General features: G+C 34.7%; 1 protein-coding gene across 4 annotated transcripts in view; it reads right to left on the bottom strand.

Annotated features, from left to right (window-relative positions):
• Positions 1 to 61: 61 nt before the first annotated feature.
• The window catches only part of LOC108685730 (ETS-like protein pointed), a 116,283-nt gene continuing 97,358 nt past the window's right edge, over positions 62 to 18,986 (bottom strand). For all 4 annotated transcript variants that reach the window (XM_018190681.1, XM_018190684.1, XM_018190682.1 and 1 more), the window contains 5 exons: positions 4,214 to 4,414; positions 2,789 to 3,100; positions 2,288 to 2,560; positions 631 to 931; positions 62 to 424 (listed from right to left, as the gene is read on the bottom strand). In XM_018190681.1, coding sequence (XP_018046170.1) covers positions 361 to 424; positions 631 to 931; positions 2,288 to 2,560; positions 2,789 to 3,100; positions 4,214 to 4,414 — 1,151 coding nt within the window. In that variant the 3' untranslated portion in view covers positions 62 to 360. The remainder of the gene's footprint in view (positions 425 to 630; positions 932 to 2,287; positions 2,561 to 2,788; positions 3,101 to 4,213; positions 4,415 to 18,986) is intronic.

Here is an 18,986-nt window from a genome sequence, read left to right as displayed (position 1 = left end):
TATATATATATGTATAAATTGACGAGTTATTCCTATAAATATCCTCTAAAATCTGCTGTGATAAATCAATCACTCTTAAAAACAAATTCGCGATTTATTCAACTTTAGGCACCAATGGTATGCAGACCCTGTCTTTGGTACATATGACCGATTCGATTTTTGTTCATATCTGAATAAAGAAGACGGACTATCACAGTCTTCTGCATCTGAATATACTTATTTCATAGCGATTTCATCGTACGGATACTTCGTCCTTACATTTTCCTTCGTTCTTGCACGTTCAATGCAAAGAATTTGTATTATTACATTTCGTTTATCTGTATGATACAGTCCTAAAGCACGTGTTCATTAACAAAAAACTCAGTCTTCTTCCTTCTTCTCCGGCTTCAAGTCTACCATTGCGTGTATCTCATCAGGACTGTATCTGTAAAAATATAAAAAAAATATAATAATTAATATTATATCTTCAATTTTAAATAAAAATTAATATATTGTGTTATTAAAATTGTAAAAATATAAAAAATAAATTAAAATATAGTCATTTAGCAAGATTGATGTGCTTAAATTTGTCAATGTATAAAGTTTATTTAAAATTTTAAACAATTGCAATATATATGTGTTTATAATTACCCTAGTAGACTTTGTAAGTCGCATACAAAGCGATATACGTATCGCTTGCCAGCAGTTTTATGTATAATATTCTTATCGTAATAATAGCGTAAGCCTCGGCTCAACTTCTCGTAGTTCATCTTGGGTTTGTTCTTGCGAATACCCCAACGGCGTGCAACTTCGTCCGGATCGGTCAGTTTGAATTCCCAGCCGTCGCCAGTCCACGAAATGAAACCTTGACACGCTTTGTCAGTTAAAAGCTCCAGCAAAAATTGCCATAGCTGAATCGGACCTGATCCAGTGAAGCATGGTGGGCCGCCACCTAAAAATATACCATTTGATATATTTTAAGATTCTTTATTAAGGTTCTCTTAATATCAAAATACTATTAAACAGTAAAACAACTTTTTAATAAAATATAATGAAATGTTTAGATCCATAAAAAAGAATTGATTTGAATAGTTCACTACTAGAGCATATGTTAAGTAATTGTCAAGCAAAAGATTTGATAATGATTACTGAGAATAATTATCTCATATAAACATATATAACAATATGAGAAATTTTGAATGGGAAAATATTTCACTGTGATAAAAATATTAAAAACAAAATATCTCCAAATTATGAATTTAATGCCAAAGTAATTGAAGATAAATAAATGCTCTTTCTCTCTTTTAGAAGACAGAAAATCTCCAAATGATAATAAGAATAAATCGGGGAGTTGGTAACAGAGGTAATTTTTGTACAAGGGCTATAAGAATTCAGTGGCAAACCTAAAATTTCATTTAGAAATTTTAAGTAATTCAAAGTAATTCATAAATCTAAATCTTTAGCGTTCTCAGATAATTTTAGGTAATCTAATAAAAAATCCTAAGTAATCTAAGAATAATATATCAAATAATTCTTAAGGTATTCTTAAATCTCAGACATTTAATATATTACCCTTAGATTATTTAGGATTTCTTATTAGATTATCCAAGATTCAGATTATTTGTTCAGTCTCAGTTTAATTTAACACCACATTTGTAAAACTGTTTAACAAAGAGTTTGTGTTACTTGGTATTTTTTAAAAATATTTTTTATTTTATAAAATATCTATTAATATCTATATTAAATTGGATATTATTTTGTTAGTATTAAAAAATCTCAAATGAGTAGTTATGAGTAGTCGAACTTGTTACTAGCTATACATATATATAATGCATATTCTATTTAATTTAATACATATTGCGAAATTTTTATATTTTTGTGTATCTGTATACAATAAATATTTGTTTTGTAAAATTGTATTTTTTTTTCTTAAGCAGTAAAAATGTTCTTGAAGAAGTACTTATCATAGGTCTATAAAGATTTTTAGAATGATTTGAGGAAATATTATGTACTTGTATAAATTAATCTTAGATAAGCAAAGTAAATTTGAAAAAAATCTCGGGTAATCTCAGAAAATATGACATAATTTTAAATATTCTAAGATAATTTTGGGTAATATGAGACAGTATTTAATAATCTGGAATAATTTGAGGTAGTATTAGGTAATCTTAAGTAATTTAAAGGTAATCCGGATTCAAAGATTCAAATTTTTGTACACTATAACCGCTCGTGATCAATCTCTCAAAATAAATAAAAAAATGTAGAAGAAAAATTTATTAGCAAAATATGTTATCAAAATTGAATTTACCTGGATAACCAGTGAGCATTGAACTCTGCAGTAACGGCTTTTGGTCTGCATTATTAGCGATAGATGTGGGATGATGAGGATTGGAGGAATCTCGTGGTCCAAGTCCCGCAAGAAATGCGGGATGATGAGGCAGATGATCCCCAAGCCCGACACTCCATTGGTCACCGACGCTGCCGCCTCCAGCACCGCTTCCGCTTCCGGGAACCGTTTGGAACGGCGTTGCATCGTACTGCCCGTATCCGCTGCTCTCGCTGTAACCCTCGTGGTAGCGTCCTGTCAAAGAAAAAAATGTTATTTCATTAATGTGTTAAAAATATAAACGTGCTGTGAAAAAATAAGAAAGACTAACTTGGTTAGATATATATATTTATTAAAATATTAGATACATTGATTATTATATATACAACAAACAAATTTTTAAAGGCTATAGTCTATATATAAGGCTATACTATATCTTTAGAAATTTTTTTTTCATTGTGATCTCAGTTCTTGTCTACAAACCTCGAGGATAGTTCTTGAACGGCGACGGCTGGTATTTGGGCTCAATGTGAATTCCGCTGGCGCCGTAAAAGTCTGGCGAATTGTCCAAATTGTACGGATGCGGCGCCTGGTGATCTTGTGACAAGCTGTGATATTCGGACGCCTCATCGTATCCCGAATAATGCGCCGGTGTCATGTAACTCTCCGTCGTGGTAGTCGCGCTGACTCTCAAATCGCTCTCGTTACTACCTGCGCCCGCGAGCTCGCCCCCGCTGCTCAAGCCACCGCCACCGCCTTGAAGATGCTCAGCTATGTGATGATTGCTATAGTTCGCTAGAATTTTTTTATTTTTACGAATTATATTTCTTGGATAATCTTTCTTTAACTGATGAAATTTAGTAAAAATAATAACAATACTCATAGCAAAAAAACGTCATAGTTATTATCACAACAATTATGGTTACGTTATGATGACGTGCGAATGTCCGCTTTATTACAAATATGATGTCACAGCAATGCTATGGTGATATATGAATGTCTTTGTAACATGTTATTTTGTTATGATTACAATTTCACAGTGACATCATATTTTCTTTCTGATTATTGTGATTCTATTGTGAAATCTATTGTGATCCTTTGCTATAGGGGTAATGTCTGAAATTGCACGATATTTTAACATGAATTAAATTATAATTTTATGTGTAAGTGTTGCGTGCAACTATTTTGCCACTCTATCTGTTGGAATGGAATTGGTCCATACAGTCGATCATCCGTTATTACATTAATAGCTGACCAAGAACAGAAACGAGAACTTCATGTTGTAGTAATAAAAAAAAAAATTCTGTTCTTCACTATGAAGATAATTTATTTGCGATCGAATTCCGAGAGATCGTCCATCAATTATAGTAATGATGTTATCGCGAGACTGGTAGTCAAGTATACCCATGCGTTAACTATATCATGAGAGAGAGAGAGAGAGAGAGAGAGAGAGAGAGAGAGAGAGAAATTACGCTGGTTGCCAAAACCTCGAGTGAAAATGTAATGTGTTACTCGCGAAACTCTGATTAGGATCTGTTACAATAGTTTGAAATTTTGTCGTCTCGCCGATAGAGATATAGTCTATCTCTATCCATTCGAATATCGGAATTACACGAAATTAGGTGTATTTTTACGAATTTGTTTTCCGTATCAGGATGTATCCAAAATCCTCAAATCCCCAAAGTAACAATAAGAATGAGCAACGACATAAATTATATATTATTTTAAAAATAATTTTAATAGAATCGTTGTGTTCAAAAAAATTGACAATATATTTTAGTCAGAGAGCATAAAATACACATAAAAAATTTCAATAAGCAAATTTTATTAAAAAAATAGTCTCGCGCTATTATATTGTAACAACGAAATATCTGCACACGTAATACTAGACATAAGTGAGAAACTTACATTCCGTTTTGAGCTGATTTAAATTCCTTAGATGGATGTATGCGTTGTTGGCATTGTTGTTATTGTTATTGTTGTTATTACTGTTAGGAGTACTAGAGTGAGAGGTCGGTGGTTGAGTGCTATGGCTGTGAGGTGGAGGCGACGTTTCGTCTCTTTGACTTTCGTCTTGGCACACGGGACTGCGCAGATGATTGTAGCCGCCTGCAAATTGAAAGAAATAATTCATTCTACATTACAATGTTTTAATAAATATGACAAAAAAATTAATCAATCTGATTATCAAACATGATATCAAGTTCATTTACTTTCAATATGTATCTGTCTGTAAAATGCACAAAAAGATAGAGAATCGCAATTAATTTGTCTATTATTGCATTGAGAGAAAGGATTTTGTTAATTTAACAAGCTATTAGTATCTTTAACAAATGACTTGTGATAAATACGTGACAACAAATTGATTTGTTGAGTATTTGCTAGTCTGCTATACGAAATACCAATTATTAATAATACTTGGAAAGATTAACTTTTAACGAAATTCAAGTTTTCAAAAGTAATTAAGAATTTATTTAAAAAATTTTGAGGTAATTCAAAATATGTAAAAAGTTAAGCCAAAATAGCCTAAAATTTTTAAAGGATGACTTTAATATAATTGACACAGCGCGTTAATTTCTTTCAATTATTCTTAGGTAAGTTTTAAAGTTATTTTAAAAAAAGTTTAAAGTCAAAGTGTTCAAATTTACCTTTATTTCTTATAAGTTTTCTCTACAGTAAATTTTCCCAAAAGTAAAAGCAAATTATGGCTACGTTCGGAAAAGTCGCTTGGAAACCCTTTTGAGTAGACTTTAGGAAGTCTACATAAAAATTGTAGACAATCATAGGGTTAAATAGAGGAAATTGATCAATCATAGTCAGATATAGGGAGCATACTCGTTTAATTTCTTATCTTCCTATTTGAGGTTTCTATGATCGTTCACTACTTCTATACAGTATAGATTAGCCTTTTTGTATAGATAAGCCTTTTATTTACTAACGATACTGTTGATTATTTATTACAATGACGAATGAGAAATAATTAATAAGTATATATTTGCAATAATTAATTAATCATTAATAAATAACACATTTGTTTACCTTTGTTTTATTCCTACAATAATTCGTTCTGATACTAAAAAAATAATCGTCGTGAATATTACAACACTTATGATTATATTCCTATCAGTTCTAAATCAGATTGAAAATTAAAAAAGCTCTATTCAAAAATATAATATTTTTTTATATTATTTTTTTTATACAATCCGTATTTATCTTGAAGTGAATGATACTCTAATCTTATCAGTATTCTGAATAATATCCTATTTTCTCAGCGTTCCTTCAAAATCTCTCTATACTTAATGCCTTGTTTTACTTAATGCCTTGTTATACATATATACTTCTTTTACTTTTTTCTCACTTTTTTTATTTTCATCAAAATCATCGCAAGCGTCCACGGATAAGGAAGAAAGGACGATGCTGTGTCACCGCGCATCTCGTTTCGCAGCAGTCCAACACTCCGCAGGGAGGAACCACCGCTGACACGTGGGCGGCGCGTATCTCGATGATTGGTCCGAACGAACTCCGCCTATCCTCGACTTCCGTTCTACGATCGCGCGAGAGAGAGTTCGGATATTACGCGGACTGAAGTTGCAAGTTCCGCGCTCGTGCGGCGTTCGAATCGCCGTCACATTACGCCGATATCACGATCATCGAATTAATGAATTGTTATGATGCATGTCAGCCTCAGAATGAGACTTCCACGACGTGACACTTGAGACTTGGACTTCAAGCCTTAAGTAATTTATATTTTTTTAAACATTGCGTCGCTGATAAAAGCACGATTGCATAGTTATCAAGCAGTCCTTGGGGAATGCTCATTTTTCAAGGGATTCGTTTTTTTGTGAACGTTCATTAAAATTATTTTTTATTTTTACAAAATAAATTTGATTCCACATTGTTTATATTTTGGTTTGCGCCAACTAAATAAAAATATTTTGTTCCATACAGTAACGCCAGCAAATACGCCGCGCTGGGATTGGAGATCATTTTCCCGCAATACTCTTACATGCCTTTATGTTTTATTAGTATAGTGTTATGATTTTAGTTTCTTACTGATAATATTATTAATTATAATAAAATTATTGTGAGTTGAATCGATTTGTCACTGTGTTAAGCGCCATCATAATCTATATAAAACGGTTATCGTAGAACGTGCAAAAGACTTAATGACAAAATTTATTTCGTGATACATGAGTATAGAGGAATAGTAAAGCATGCTGTATAACAAAATATAAGTATTTTGCTCCAATTCAAGAGCAAAATACTTATATTTTGTTATACAGTTTGTTGTCTTGTATATTCCACTTGTTTGGGATATACGGCATTTTTAGCGAGCAGGATTTATGCCCAAAAGTACGCAGATTGAATTCAGTGCACTAAATGCAATAAACGCATTACATGAAATATGTGCCTCATGTCATAACATTTGTAATACATGGGAAGATTATAATTATTATTTATTACTTCATATATTGGGTTGTCCGGAAAGTTCATGCCGATTTTTGGTAGGTGGACAGATCTGAATCAGAACGATTGAAAACAAATAACATGCGTACATATCGTAAAAGACGGTACTTCAGGCATACTTGGAAAAAAATTTGGTTACGATATGTTAATGTTGTCAGTTTTATACGCCTTTGAAAATGGAAAAAATAAAGTTTAGCATTTTAGGCATTTAATGCTTTTTTTTATCGGAAAGGCAAAAATGCCACACAAGCGGCAAGATATGCGCTGTTTATGGTGAAGGTGCTGTAGCTGAAAGAACTGTGCGGAAGTGGTTTGCTAGGTTTAAAGCTGGTGATTTCAATTTTGAAGATCAAGAACGCCCAAGTAGGCCCTTCACCACAGATTAAAATACTGTCGAGAATAACCCTACATGACACATAAATTAGCAGAAATGTTGAATATGTCAAAATCCACCATCCATGAGCATTTTGTGAAGCTTGGCTACATAAATCGTTTTGATGTATGAGTTCCCCACGATATAATGGAGAAAAATCTGATGGATCGCATTTTCATTTGCGACTCGCTCTATAAACGCAACGAGAAGACATTATTTTTGAAGCAAGTAGTGACAGGGGATGAAAAATGGATCATTTACAATAATGTTGAGTGAAAAAGAAAGCAGAATGAACCATCTTTAACCATCCCAAAAGCCGGTCTTCATCCAAAGAAGGCCATGCTCTGTGTCTGGTGGGATTGGAAAGGGATCTTATTATGAGCTTTTCAAACAACGAGAGGATAAATTCAGAGAAGTATTGTTCCCAATTAGAATTGAAGACAGCAATTGAACAAAAACGTCCAGAAATAGCGAATCGGAAGGGCGTCGTGTTTCATCAGGACAATGCGCAGCCTCATGTGTCTTTGATAACTCGACAAAAGTTGTTGAAGCTTATTTGGGATGTTCTACCCTATCCATCATATTCACCAGATCTCGCGCCCTCTGATTTCCACCTATTTCGATCATTACAAAATTCCTTTAATGGAAAAAGCTTTCTTTGGTCGAAGTAAAAAATCACTTAGAAAAGTTTTTCGCTGAAGAACCTGAGAAATTCTGGAAGGACGGAATTTTCAAGTTGCCTGAAAGATGGAGAAAGATTGTAGAACAGAATGGCACCTATATAATTTAATAAATGTATATTAAAATTTAAATCTTCTGCGTTTCAATTTTCCTTCAAAATCGGCATAAATTTTCCGGACAACCCAATACATATTTATCATTTTTATTCCTTAATAAAATTTTATAAACGCATTTTATAAGTTATTGTGTCATTTATATGCGTCTTAATTTATATGCATTATTTGTAAATTTTTCATGAGTCATACATATCTCCTCCTCCTATAAGTAGCCATATATCTCACTTCTATGGAATATAACTTGTAATATATGGCAAAAATGCAAGAGTTTAAAAAAGTTCATTTTCAGATTTCTAATATTTTTTTCATAATAGTAAACAGTACAAAGTTTTTATTGATATAGTTCGTTTACTTTAAACGTAGTAAATAATACTTAATTAAGTTTTTGATAGATGCAGCGTATATATGAATTATCCTATACAAAACAGGCAGATATTTATCCGTTATTGCATTATACGTCGCGGTGGCAGTCATAAATAATAAATTATATAAATTATAAAACTTTGTAATATAAAGGTACATGGCATGCGAGAATGGAATTATATTATACATTATATATTAAAAATAGTCTGCTTTTACTGGTAATAGCTACTAATGTTGAATGAAACAATTTCAATCAAATGTTCAATTAATAAAAGCAAAAATAATTTGTCTAAATATATATTTAATAAGTATTAAACGTAATAATATAACCAAACGTTTGATAATACTTACTACATATTTAGAAAAATAAAATAATTTTTCATTATATTAACCAAACATTTGATTGGAATTATTTCATTTAATATTGGTAGCTATTACCAGACCTTTTTCAGTAAAATTTATCTTAAAATTTGTCTACATACAAAGAGAAATTTCTATATATTTTATTTTCTTAATTCATGTAATTTCAAATAAATCGCTTTCAAACATGATTATTTTGATAATGAGATTATTTTAGTTTGTAGATTTTAAAACACGTTTCGAATAGATATTTAAAAAATTTTTATCAAACTCTAAAAAAAGATAACCGGGGATTTATTTACATAATATTTAATTACATAAGAAGGCAATCGGAAGTCGAGTAACCTGTCCTATTCGCTACTCGAGCTTCTTACGTTTCATGTTTTTAATTATTTTAATGCTGGTCTAAATGCAGTCAATGGAAAATTAAATATAACAATGGCAATGAAGAACAAAAATAAAGCCACAAAATAATGACGGATAATAAGTAAATTTAATCGCCACTTTCCCGCCACAAACAATCCAGTTCTTAAGATAAACATTCGTTATCATATTCGTCAAGAACACAAAATAAATTGAAACAAGCGAAAACGCGGGTAACTTAAAATATATAAGTTTTTAACTGAAAATCTATCAGTTGCTTTGTAATCGTTATTAAATACAAATTAAATTAAATAAAACGCGAGGTTGCTCGAATTCTTTGATACAGAACAGTGTAGCAAATGAATCATTAATTTCAATTTATCTAAGATTTATGCAGCGTCAATAAGAAGCAGGTGACGCTCAACATGTTTTATCTGTTAAGGTGAAGCCAGGTGGCTTGCTAGGATTATTAGGCCTGTTGAGCTCTGCTATGGTTGTTACATATCTCTCTTTCTACCTTCATATTTACACGGTATAAACAGTTTAGTCGATGCGATTAACGCACCCGCTAGAATTGATCTTTTGTTCGTAATAAAACGTAAAGTGCGATGAAATGCGGGTAAGAGACTACGACGAATTATCATAATTCACCAACCTTTATGTCAAAACGACAGCATTCTATCGCGCATGTGACGCGTCGCCACCCCACATTCCCACACTTACGTTTTAATAACGAAGAAAAAAAACAGGTGAGACCCGCCACACAAGTGTCGCACCGGCCACGTATCGTTAATTTTGCTTAGCTGTGTTTAATTGAACGTAATTACGAACGGAGAGAGGGAGAAATCAGCCCGCAGAACCAGCTTTAAAGAGCAGTTTTCAGCGAATAATTATATTACTTAAAAAAATATGTTACAGATAAAATCAAACTTAAATAACAGTGTTAATAATGAAAGAACAGATGACAACAGAATATTACATGTGCTTTCAGGAAGTATCATAAGATTTTATTCAGTTACGTAAAAAAATTATGAAAATAATGTATATAAATTACGAAAAATATGAATCTATATTATTCTATGTTAAAATTCATTAGAATTAAAAGATTTATGAAAGAATTATTGTATAATCGTATCGTTTTACACGTAAAACATTTTATTATATTAGGGAATTTTTGCTTAAATATCGTTTACCAGATCACATTATCTTCTTCTTAACAACTGAAAAAATAATTGAAAAAAAGATAACGTGACTTTAGCGTTCACCATATCTGAATCCACGTTATAACAAAAACTCCCTATTATAGCAACGTTTTTCGTACTTTTTTGATCTAAAAAATCTAAAAAATTGCAGGAGAATATAAAAGATTTCATATGATACCATCGAGGATTATATATCATTTGAGAATTTAATTTTACGACTTGATATACCAAAAGTCTAGTTGCTTTTTGTTGCATAGTCACGTTCAAATGTGATAGCTGACGTATATACGCAACTACCCAAAAAATACCGAGAATTCGCCTGATGATTATTGCATCGCTGAGCGTCTTGAGCGCGCTTTCCCGTAGAAATAATTACTCGCGAAGCCACTCCTGCTTTCCCATAATTCCTGTCCATGTGGCGACCGTGGCGTCGTTAATAGGGCCGTAGGGACAGACCCTGCATATTCTAAGTACACCTGCGAGGCTCGCGTGTAGTAGCTGCACCTCGCACCCCGTGTTTCATGGACGATGAGCGTGGGAGTGCAGCCTGAAGCTGGCCCTCACGCTGCATACACAGGAGCTTTCTCTCTCTTTCTCTCTCTGTTTTTCTACTAAAACCAGTCACCGTTTAGAATTTCAGATATAATACGCTTAAAAATGCATATTGGAATAAGGACCAAATACGTTAAAAACACTTTCATACAAAAAGCTTTTATATAAAAAAAAGTTTACTCACTCCTTATCGAAAAATAACGATTGCAAGTTACTATTATTACTGTTTTACAAATGTTGCACAGTTATATTACAAATATTACAATTAACACAATTTCCTGACTAATTAGCATAATGTAGCTATTTTTAAAGGCTTAATCATTTGTGACAGTTATTTTCATAAGCTACGACTGATAAGTAGTCTTAGTAGATTTGTACGGTTACAAATTGTTAACATAATTACATGTATGTTTAACTTGTTATCCTTGTAGCAAGAAATGACGTGTAATGACGAATCGATTTTCAAAGTTTAACATTTCAATAATTGTGTAATTTGAATTGCTCTTTAATGAATAAATTGATATTACTACAAAAAAATAAATTTCAGTATCTTCTAAATTTTTAAAACATTTTCTATTCAAACAAAAAAAAAACAGCCAACTTTTGAATTACAAAACAAAATTTCTAAATTAAACTAAAAATAATCAAATGATTATAAAAATGAAAATATTTCCTTTTCGTAAAATATGTTTCTCATCTAAATATGTAGTTTCTTCTACCCAACTCAATGACGCAGACTGAACGTTCGTTAATTAATAGATCAACGGATGAGGAAATTTCAGCAGCTACGACGTCTCGAGAAGTGTATCGTCTCGAAGCAGGGAGAAAAGCCGTTGCGAGAAAGCGGGGACGTAAAGGGACGATGCACAGTCGGGCTATGGTATATCGGGCGGGCAAAAGTAGCAGCAGCCGCATATCAGCTGTGAAACAGGTGCCGAGGACTGCCAGAACTGCCGGCCGCTTAGGCGGCAGTAACGGTGAGCAATGAAGGCGGCGGCGGCCAGTAACAGGAGCAGCGACAGCGACAGCGACAGCGACGGCGACGGCGGCAGCCTCGTGGCACGTGCCAAATCGAATGAAACGCCCGGTCGGCGTACACAGCTGCTGTCTGCTAAGGCAGGCTACTAGAGAAAAAGAGAGAGAGAAAAGAAAAAGGAGAGACCGCCACAACCCGGCGGCCTCTTGAAAATTAAAACCTGCCTCACGAATGTTCTTCACTCGCCAGAAGGTTATTATCTTCGGCTGAAGAACTCGCGACTGCGACCCACATCAGGATCCGGGACTCTTGTCTCGTTAGACGAAATCGGTAGATCGCCACTTGGAGTCACATATCCGAAATCTTGGACTCATTTGAAAAGTCTCTGATTGATTTTATTAGGATCTTTGACAATGAAAGATACTTGGAGTGATGTCAAAAAAATTGAGAGAAGGAAAGTTGAACGTAACAATAATAAACAAATAACATAAATGAATCTCTTTCTCCTATATTTATGAAGGCTTGTCATTTCTTTTATACACCTAACATCTGTGCCTATAATATCAATGAATTCAATGCATTACAAAATATAACAGCACGTTTCAAAGTATCACAAATGAATATTATCTCTTTAATTAAAAAAGAAAATTAACTTTTTACGCACGCCTAGAAAAAACGCATTGAGTCCGTGATAAAATCGCTAATCGTGTGAGAAGGAACTATTTCGATTTGTGCGAATAAATTTGAATGATAACGAATTCAATGTGATGCAAAATTCAACAAAAACATGTATTCTATTTAGCTAATAGCAATGTGTAATGGATTTTGTAATGCGATCTCCTCACGTATACGAGGCTTAACGAGGAAACCCGATGGTTTTTCTTATAAAAATAACGACGCCGTTAGAACAATAAGCCAGCGGGAAAATGTTAACGAACTCACAATCGCGTTAAAATGAAAGTAACGACCGTGTTGGCTTTATCTCCATCTACCTATCGCGTATGCACAACAATATATAAAGACCGCGGCGAAACGACTCTTTCTCCTGACGCGGCGTTCCAAGTCTACGAGTTTATACCTGTCGTGGTCGTGAATCGTTCCTTTTACTCGAAACACGTACACACGCATACGCGAGTATCGCACAGACACGCAGAATGCACAGGGAGATGAGCACGGCTTGTAAAAAAGTCGTCCACGACGACGGCACAACGAAATCGCGCATTGTTCGTTAGACCGGTGACCTGCGAACTCTCCCACACTTTACCTACACCGCGAGTACATCTGTGTGCAGGCGCGTGTACGTGCACACGCGAAGGCATCTACATAATCGCGGGCGTTACGAAAAGAGAAGCGTCGCTCGCTCCAACCGCTTCTAGATCATTAATTATCGGTATTAAGAAAAATAATGAGATCAAAAGATCGGACAGGATTAAAGAAAAATTAATTAAGACCAGGCAAGAATTGTTGATTTATATGGACGAAAAGAACGTTCCAGAAAGAATTTGTTTAAATTCTTTCTGGAATCATTTTTCGTATGTATACACTGAAAAAAAAATATAGTCAATTTTAATAAATATTTAGTTGAATACTTGCCAACTAAATATTTATTAAATATAAAGATATATTATTTGATACAGAAATGTTAATTTGATTTAACAATCATTTTTTTTTACTAAACAAATATTTATTTATTGTAAGTAAATATTTAGTTGGCAGTATTGAATTAAATATTTATTAAAATTGACTATATTTTTTTTTCAGTGTAGGAACACAAAGTATATAATTTTTGCGTCTATTATTACCGCTGAAGAAGGTTAGACGAAATTTATCATACATTCATTAAATGAATGAATGTATGAATTATATTATCACTTATCATTGTTTTTTCATCTCTTCAATAAATTTTCAATTTGTAATAAAATATTGAGAGATATTTTTGAACAATTAGCACATTTTGAACAGTGCCTATTAATTCGAGTCCTTTTATTTTCTTTTATTATTGTACTTTTAAGTTAGGGAAAGCATGATATTCAAAATTTGTTTAAAGATACAATTTTCAGGACTGTTGATATACTCGTTATATTTAAATAACTAATGTACTGTAAATATAGAATATAAACACTACTTAATTCCGTCTTTTCAAAGCAGAACTCTATTTTTTTCCCAAACATCGTCATAAATGAGAGTTGTTCTCCTCGTCAATGATTAATGATCTAGAAATCATACTAGGACGATACCGACGAACGGTTTGGATGTGTTTAGAATGACTAAAAAAGTCATAAAAAATTATGATTTCTGAACGTGTGCATGAATTTTGATAGGCTTTAGACATAATATTCAATCATACCTAATTCTTCCACGATTAAATAAATGTATGAATAATATGTCAAAAGTTCTCAAAGAGATTTTAACAATTTCAGTAATTAATTAATTAATATATTTAAGTGATTAAAAATTCACTATTTAATCTGAGTAATAAAAGAATGTAAATAAACCTGCAGTAATTGTTGAAGATTCGAGTATAAATTGCGCAGTTTACGATCGCATTTCATTGCCGCTTATCACATAAATAAGAGAAATTGGCGTGACAGAACGATAGCGAGGTTGAGTTAATTAGAAGCTTTATGAACCATGGCACCGATATTTTCGTGTCGTTTAAAGGGTATAACATTGATGCGGTTTTTATCTGCAGGCCTGCTGCAATTCGACGCATCCGAAGCGTGTAACTTGAGCTCCCAAGCGTGTGCCGCCGAGACCTTGCGCGATACGCTTTATTGCTGGCTTAACGAGGGCCACACCTTAACGGGGAAGGACGAGGGATGTGCATCGCGAACAAAAGATCCTTACGTTCGAAGTAACGATATAGTTACGGACCATTATGCAGATAGTCGAATGTTATAATTGTGATATATCAGTCCGTCGTAAAATAAATCGCACAAATCGCAGGATCGACTTTGCCGAGATCGTTTTTGTCGAAAGACTCGCGAGAATACCGAAAGAAGAGGTTTGCTTTGCTAATTTATCAAATTAAGGTGCAACGTCAAATATCAAAATCTCTTATTATTAGTTTCCCTTTTTAGAAATAAAGAACTTGACTTTTAGGACTTTTAATTGATGATATTTATAGGAAGATTTCTTATACTGCAAAAACAATGAACAAAAAAATATATTCTTGTTATGTGTGACAAGTATATTTTTGCTGTGTTGGTAATGAATTCCGAACTAACATGACCGATCGACTATGACCTAATGTTTAATCCAAGACGATGTCAGAACTTATAAATATCATTTTATTGTGTAAAAAAATATGTCATTTTGTCCGCACTCATAAAAAATATTTCCGAATCCAATGCTGTTATTCTTCGATGTATTAAAATGAGATCAATATTAATATAAGGACAATCATCATACTCATTGATAATAGAGAAATATTTTACTCTTAAATGGAAAATTCTTAAATCTGAATGAAATGATCTTGGATATCTGTTTCTTGGATATCAAATATATGGTATCAGTATTGTTGCACGTTATTGCCCGCGATGGCATCAGATAAAAATTTATTTTAAATGTAAGATTATTTTTGTAAATTTTATTTTTATGTACTATGACAAGAAATACATCAAGAATATTTTTAGTTTCATTATCAGAAATTTTTTCTGAGAGAACGACTTTAATCGCTGCATAATGATTTTACTTTCAATTTTAAATCTAGCAAACTTTTTTTAATATAATAATAAGAAGTCATTTTTTTGGTTTTTAATTACTATAGAATAATCTTTGCAAAATTGCGTGGAATTTACAAATGAATCCTCGAATTTTGAAAAAATTCTATTTTTATATATTAGAGAGTTATTATTTTGTCCGACTAGTACTCGAATAAAAATTAATAGATGTCTCATCGCTTAGAAGGTTAAAAACTGTTAGAACTTTAGTATCGTGTGAATCGCTGTATAATTTGCACAAATAATTCTGTTTTCTTATACGTATGCTCCGACATTTGACCTCATAGTAAGAGGTAATCGCTCGATAACATCGCCAAACTGAAATCGCAAAACCGCTTAAATAATAGATAATATCGATAATAATAATATCAATTGACATTTTGGTTGAATTTGTTGCAATGTCTAAAGTATAAAGCGTGATAATTTCTATTCCAGACATACATTTTAACCGCTAGATTTTACTTTAATTTAAATTCGCGAAATGGTTGCGAAAGATATTGTTGTATATTACATGAAAATATGACATAAAATAATTACACTCCAAAAATTAATTGCTTTAGGAAAAAAATGTATTTACGCAAATTCATTTTCCTTCGTAATTGATATAATATATAATCCTGTTAGTAAATAAGCAGTCGATTTTTTTACACTTTAGACGTGTAATTGAAATCTGCGATTAAATGCGTAAATGACGTATCAGTTTTAGAAACAGATTCATATATAAATCATCGTTTAATTTTTTTAAATGTTATACTTTTTTCACAAAGTATCTTGTTGCGATGCTATTTGCCGCCCAAAATCCGTGATTAAACCTTCCGCTAAATACTCTTACGCAGACTTGAAAATCTTGGAAGTCAAAATCCGCAAGGTAGATACCTGGCGTGTGGGTGGTCGCGTCCAAGGAGACCGACGGTACCACGCTCGTATTACTGCGAGTGATCGCGTGCTGATGGGAATGTTGATGATGTGGATGATGGCCGGTGAGAGGCTCCGCCTCCTGGTACGCAGGATAATCGGCGTAGAACGGTTCGTGGCCTGTCATCAGCGTGTCCAGCATCTGGAGCACCATTTCCGAAGACGCGACGGCGTTAACGTTGCCGCTGCCGCTGCTGCTGCTTCTGCTGTTGCTACCGCTACCGGTCGTTAACGCGCTGATGTCGCCGCCGTTCACGTACGCGTCGACTATTATGCCCGGCGCCTGCCCCGAAGGCCGCGACGTCCCAACGCTCACGACGCCCGCCGTGACGTCGCTTTCGATTGTCCCGCGCGACGACGACGTTGATCGCTCCTCGACGACGACGAGCGCGCGAGCATCCGGATTATTCCGCCTGCAGTTTTATGACACGCCGTCTACCGGGACGTTGCGCATGATGGCACGACGTTGTTACACAGTCGTCGCAATCACGACGACGACGACGATGACAACAACGACGACGACAGCGGTGACGACGGTCCTCTCGATTTTCCTCGCGATCACGTCGTACGATTTCTTGCTGTATTCCACTCGTGAGCGGCATAGACTCTCCGAAGTGGCGTGTGGCGCGTCGAGAATCTTTGGCGAGGAAGCGAGAGACTTCGATGATCAATGGACAATCTCTTTCTTTCTTTTTTTTTCTCTCCGATGTTACTCCAGAAGGAAAAATCCGAATTCTCTCTCGCGTGGGGAATTTTGCCACTTAGCCGTGGAACGCAACAGGTGTCTCCCCAAACGGCCGCATCGGTTCTCTCTCCTTTTTCGTTGACTCAGCTGCACGCAGCTGAGTTTAGTAATCCTCAAGTATCCCACCTTCGCTCATGACGCTCGGTTCCTCAATCGGAACAAAGTATTCTTCGATTAATAATTCACTGCGTTCATAATTCCACAATTAGTTTTAATTTTCAAAATGTCCTCCTGATTATACACCACGCTCGGTTCTCCACTGACAGACCCGAGATTGATATCCTCCCAGATAATTCCCTCAATCATTCACCACGTTCAGATCCACTCACAGAACTGAGTTTGGTTTTCCAGGTATTCCTCACTGATTACAATTATTCACTGCATTCAGTTTCACAATCAAGATCAAATTAAATTCCCTAGCTATATCCCCACATTCTATTCTACGAACTGATTTGAAACTATTTCAATTAAAAAGGTATCCTTCAATCACCCATTGCACGTACAGTTTCCCACAAGGAGACTCAGGATCGAGACTCAAATCGAACCTCTCGAGAGTATCCTTCAAGCAACGATTCACAATCGCGAATTCGCTCTCGCGAGTATTCCTCGTTCAATCGGTTTTCCCGCGATTCGCAAATCCATCAACGAGTGATGGCCTTCAATGACGGTGAGATATCACCGTCATAAAATTACGTCTCGTCACTTCGGAACGGACGCCAAACGGTCGGCACTGTCGGCAGAGAGACGTCGACATCAAGCAGACGCGGTCGCAGGAGATTGGTCTCTCTTACGTACAACTTCTCGCGCGCAAGTCGCACTCCTCCACTTGACGCGAGCGCGCGTGTCACTGTGACGAAGCGCCGCGCCGTTTCCGCTCTACGGTGCCCCGTCCCTACCGCTCCGCGTCTCGTCCCTTTCATCCTCCATCGCATTTTCCTCCCCTCTGCCCGCGGGGTCCCACAGCCACAGGCTCTGCCGTCTAGCACGGCTATCTCGGTGTCGCATTGGTGCCGTACGATGGTGGTGGAAGGTGGGAGTTCACGAGCCTGCCTGAGTGGGGCTGTTGTTGAGTGGAGGGGCACGAGATAGAAAACCTGGCCGCTTGCTCAAGGGGGTGGACAAGGGGGGAACCGGGGACTGCGAGGGGCGGGGAGAGGAGGGGAGGAGGGGGGAGGCGATCACAGCGAGAGGAAGGGAGATCGCAAAACGCCCCCTCGAAGCTTCAACCACCTGCTGCCACCGTTGCCGTCATCATCATCATCGTCGTCATCGCGTTGCCGGTATTCCGTTGTATTACATTTGTATTCGTCGACACTTATTCCTTTCATTGACTCGGATTTCGCAATCGCGTCGATTGATGGACAACATTCGCGATCTCCGATTTTTTATAAGGAAAATGAAGTTCTCATATTACTTAACTTAAATTTTGATGCATCATGTTTTGAAAAATTTTACGTTGAATACTTTACGGTATTCAGCTATTCATGTATCGATCATTTGCCATAACAACAATAAAAAATTGTCATTTTTGAGTTGTTGCAGAAAAAGAGCGAAAAAAAGAATATACTTTTATTCCTCTATAATTAGTTATTACATCAAAATTCGATTTTTAAATTTACAAAATTTTTTAATGATTCAAAAAATTTATTTAAAGACTTTTTTTAGTTGTTTTCTGCAAATGAACGATGTACAAAACTTATTTGTTCATTCATTATCTCGATATCTTCTATTTAAAATCCTTTTTTATTAGAAAATAAATATAAAATTACGAAAAATTTCGAATGCAATAACTTTTCTAATGCAATAAATTTTCAATCATAAAATATGATAATCATATTTATTGTTA

This window comes from Atta colombica, unplaced genomic scaffold, assembly GCF_001594045.1.
Source record: "Atta colombica isolate Treedump-2 unplaced genomic scaffold, Acol1.0 scaffold155, whole genome shotgun sequence".
In the NCBI taxonomy this organism is placed as follows: Eukaryota; Metazoa; Arthropoda; class Insecta; order Hymenoptera; family Formicidae; genus Atta; species Atta colombica.
The sequence above is the reverse complement of the archived record's forward strand: the minus strand, read 5'-3'. Positions and strand labels throughout refer to the sequence as shown.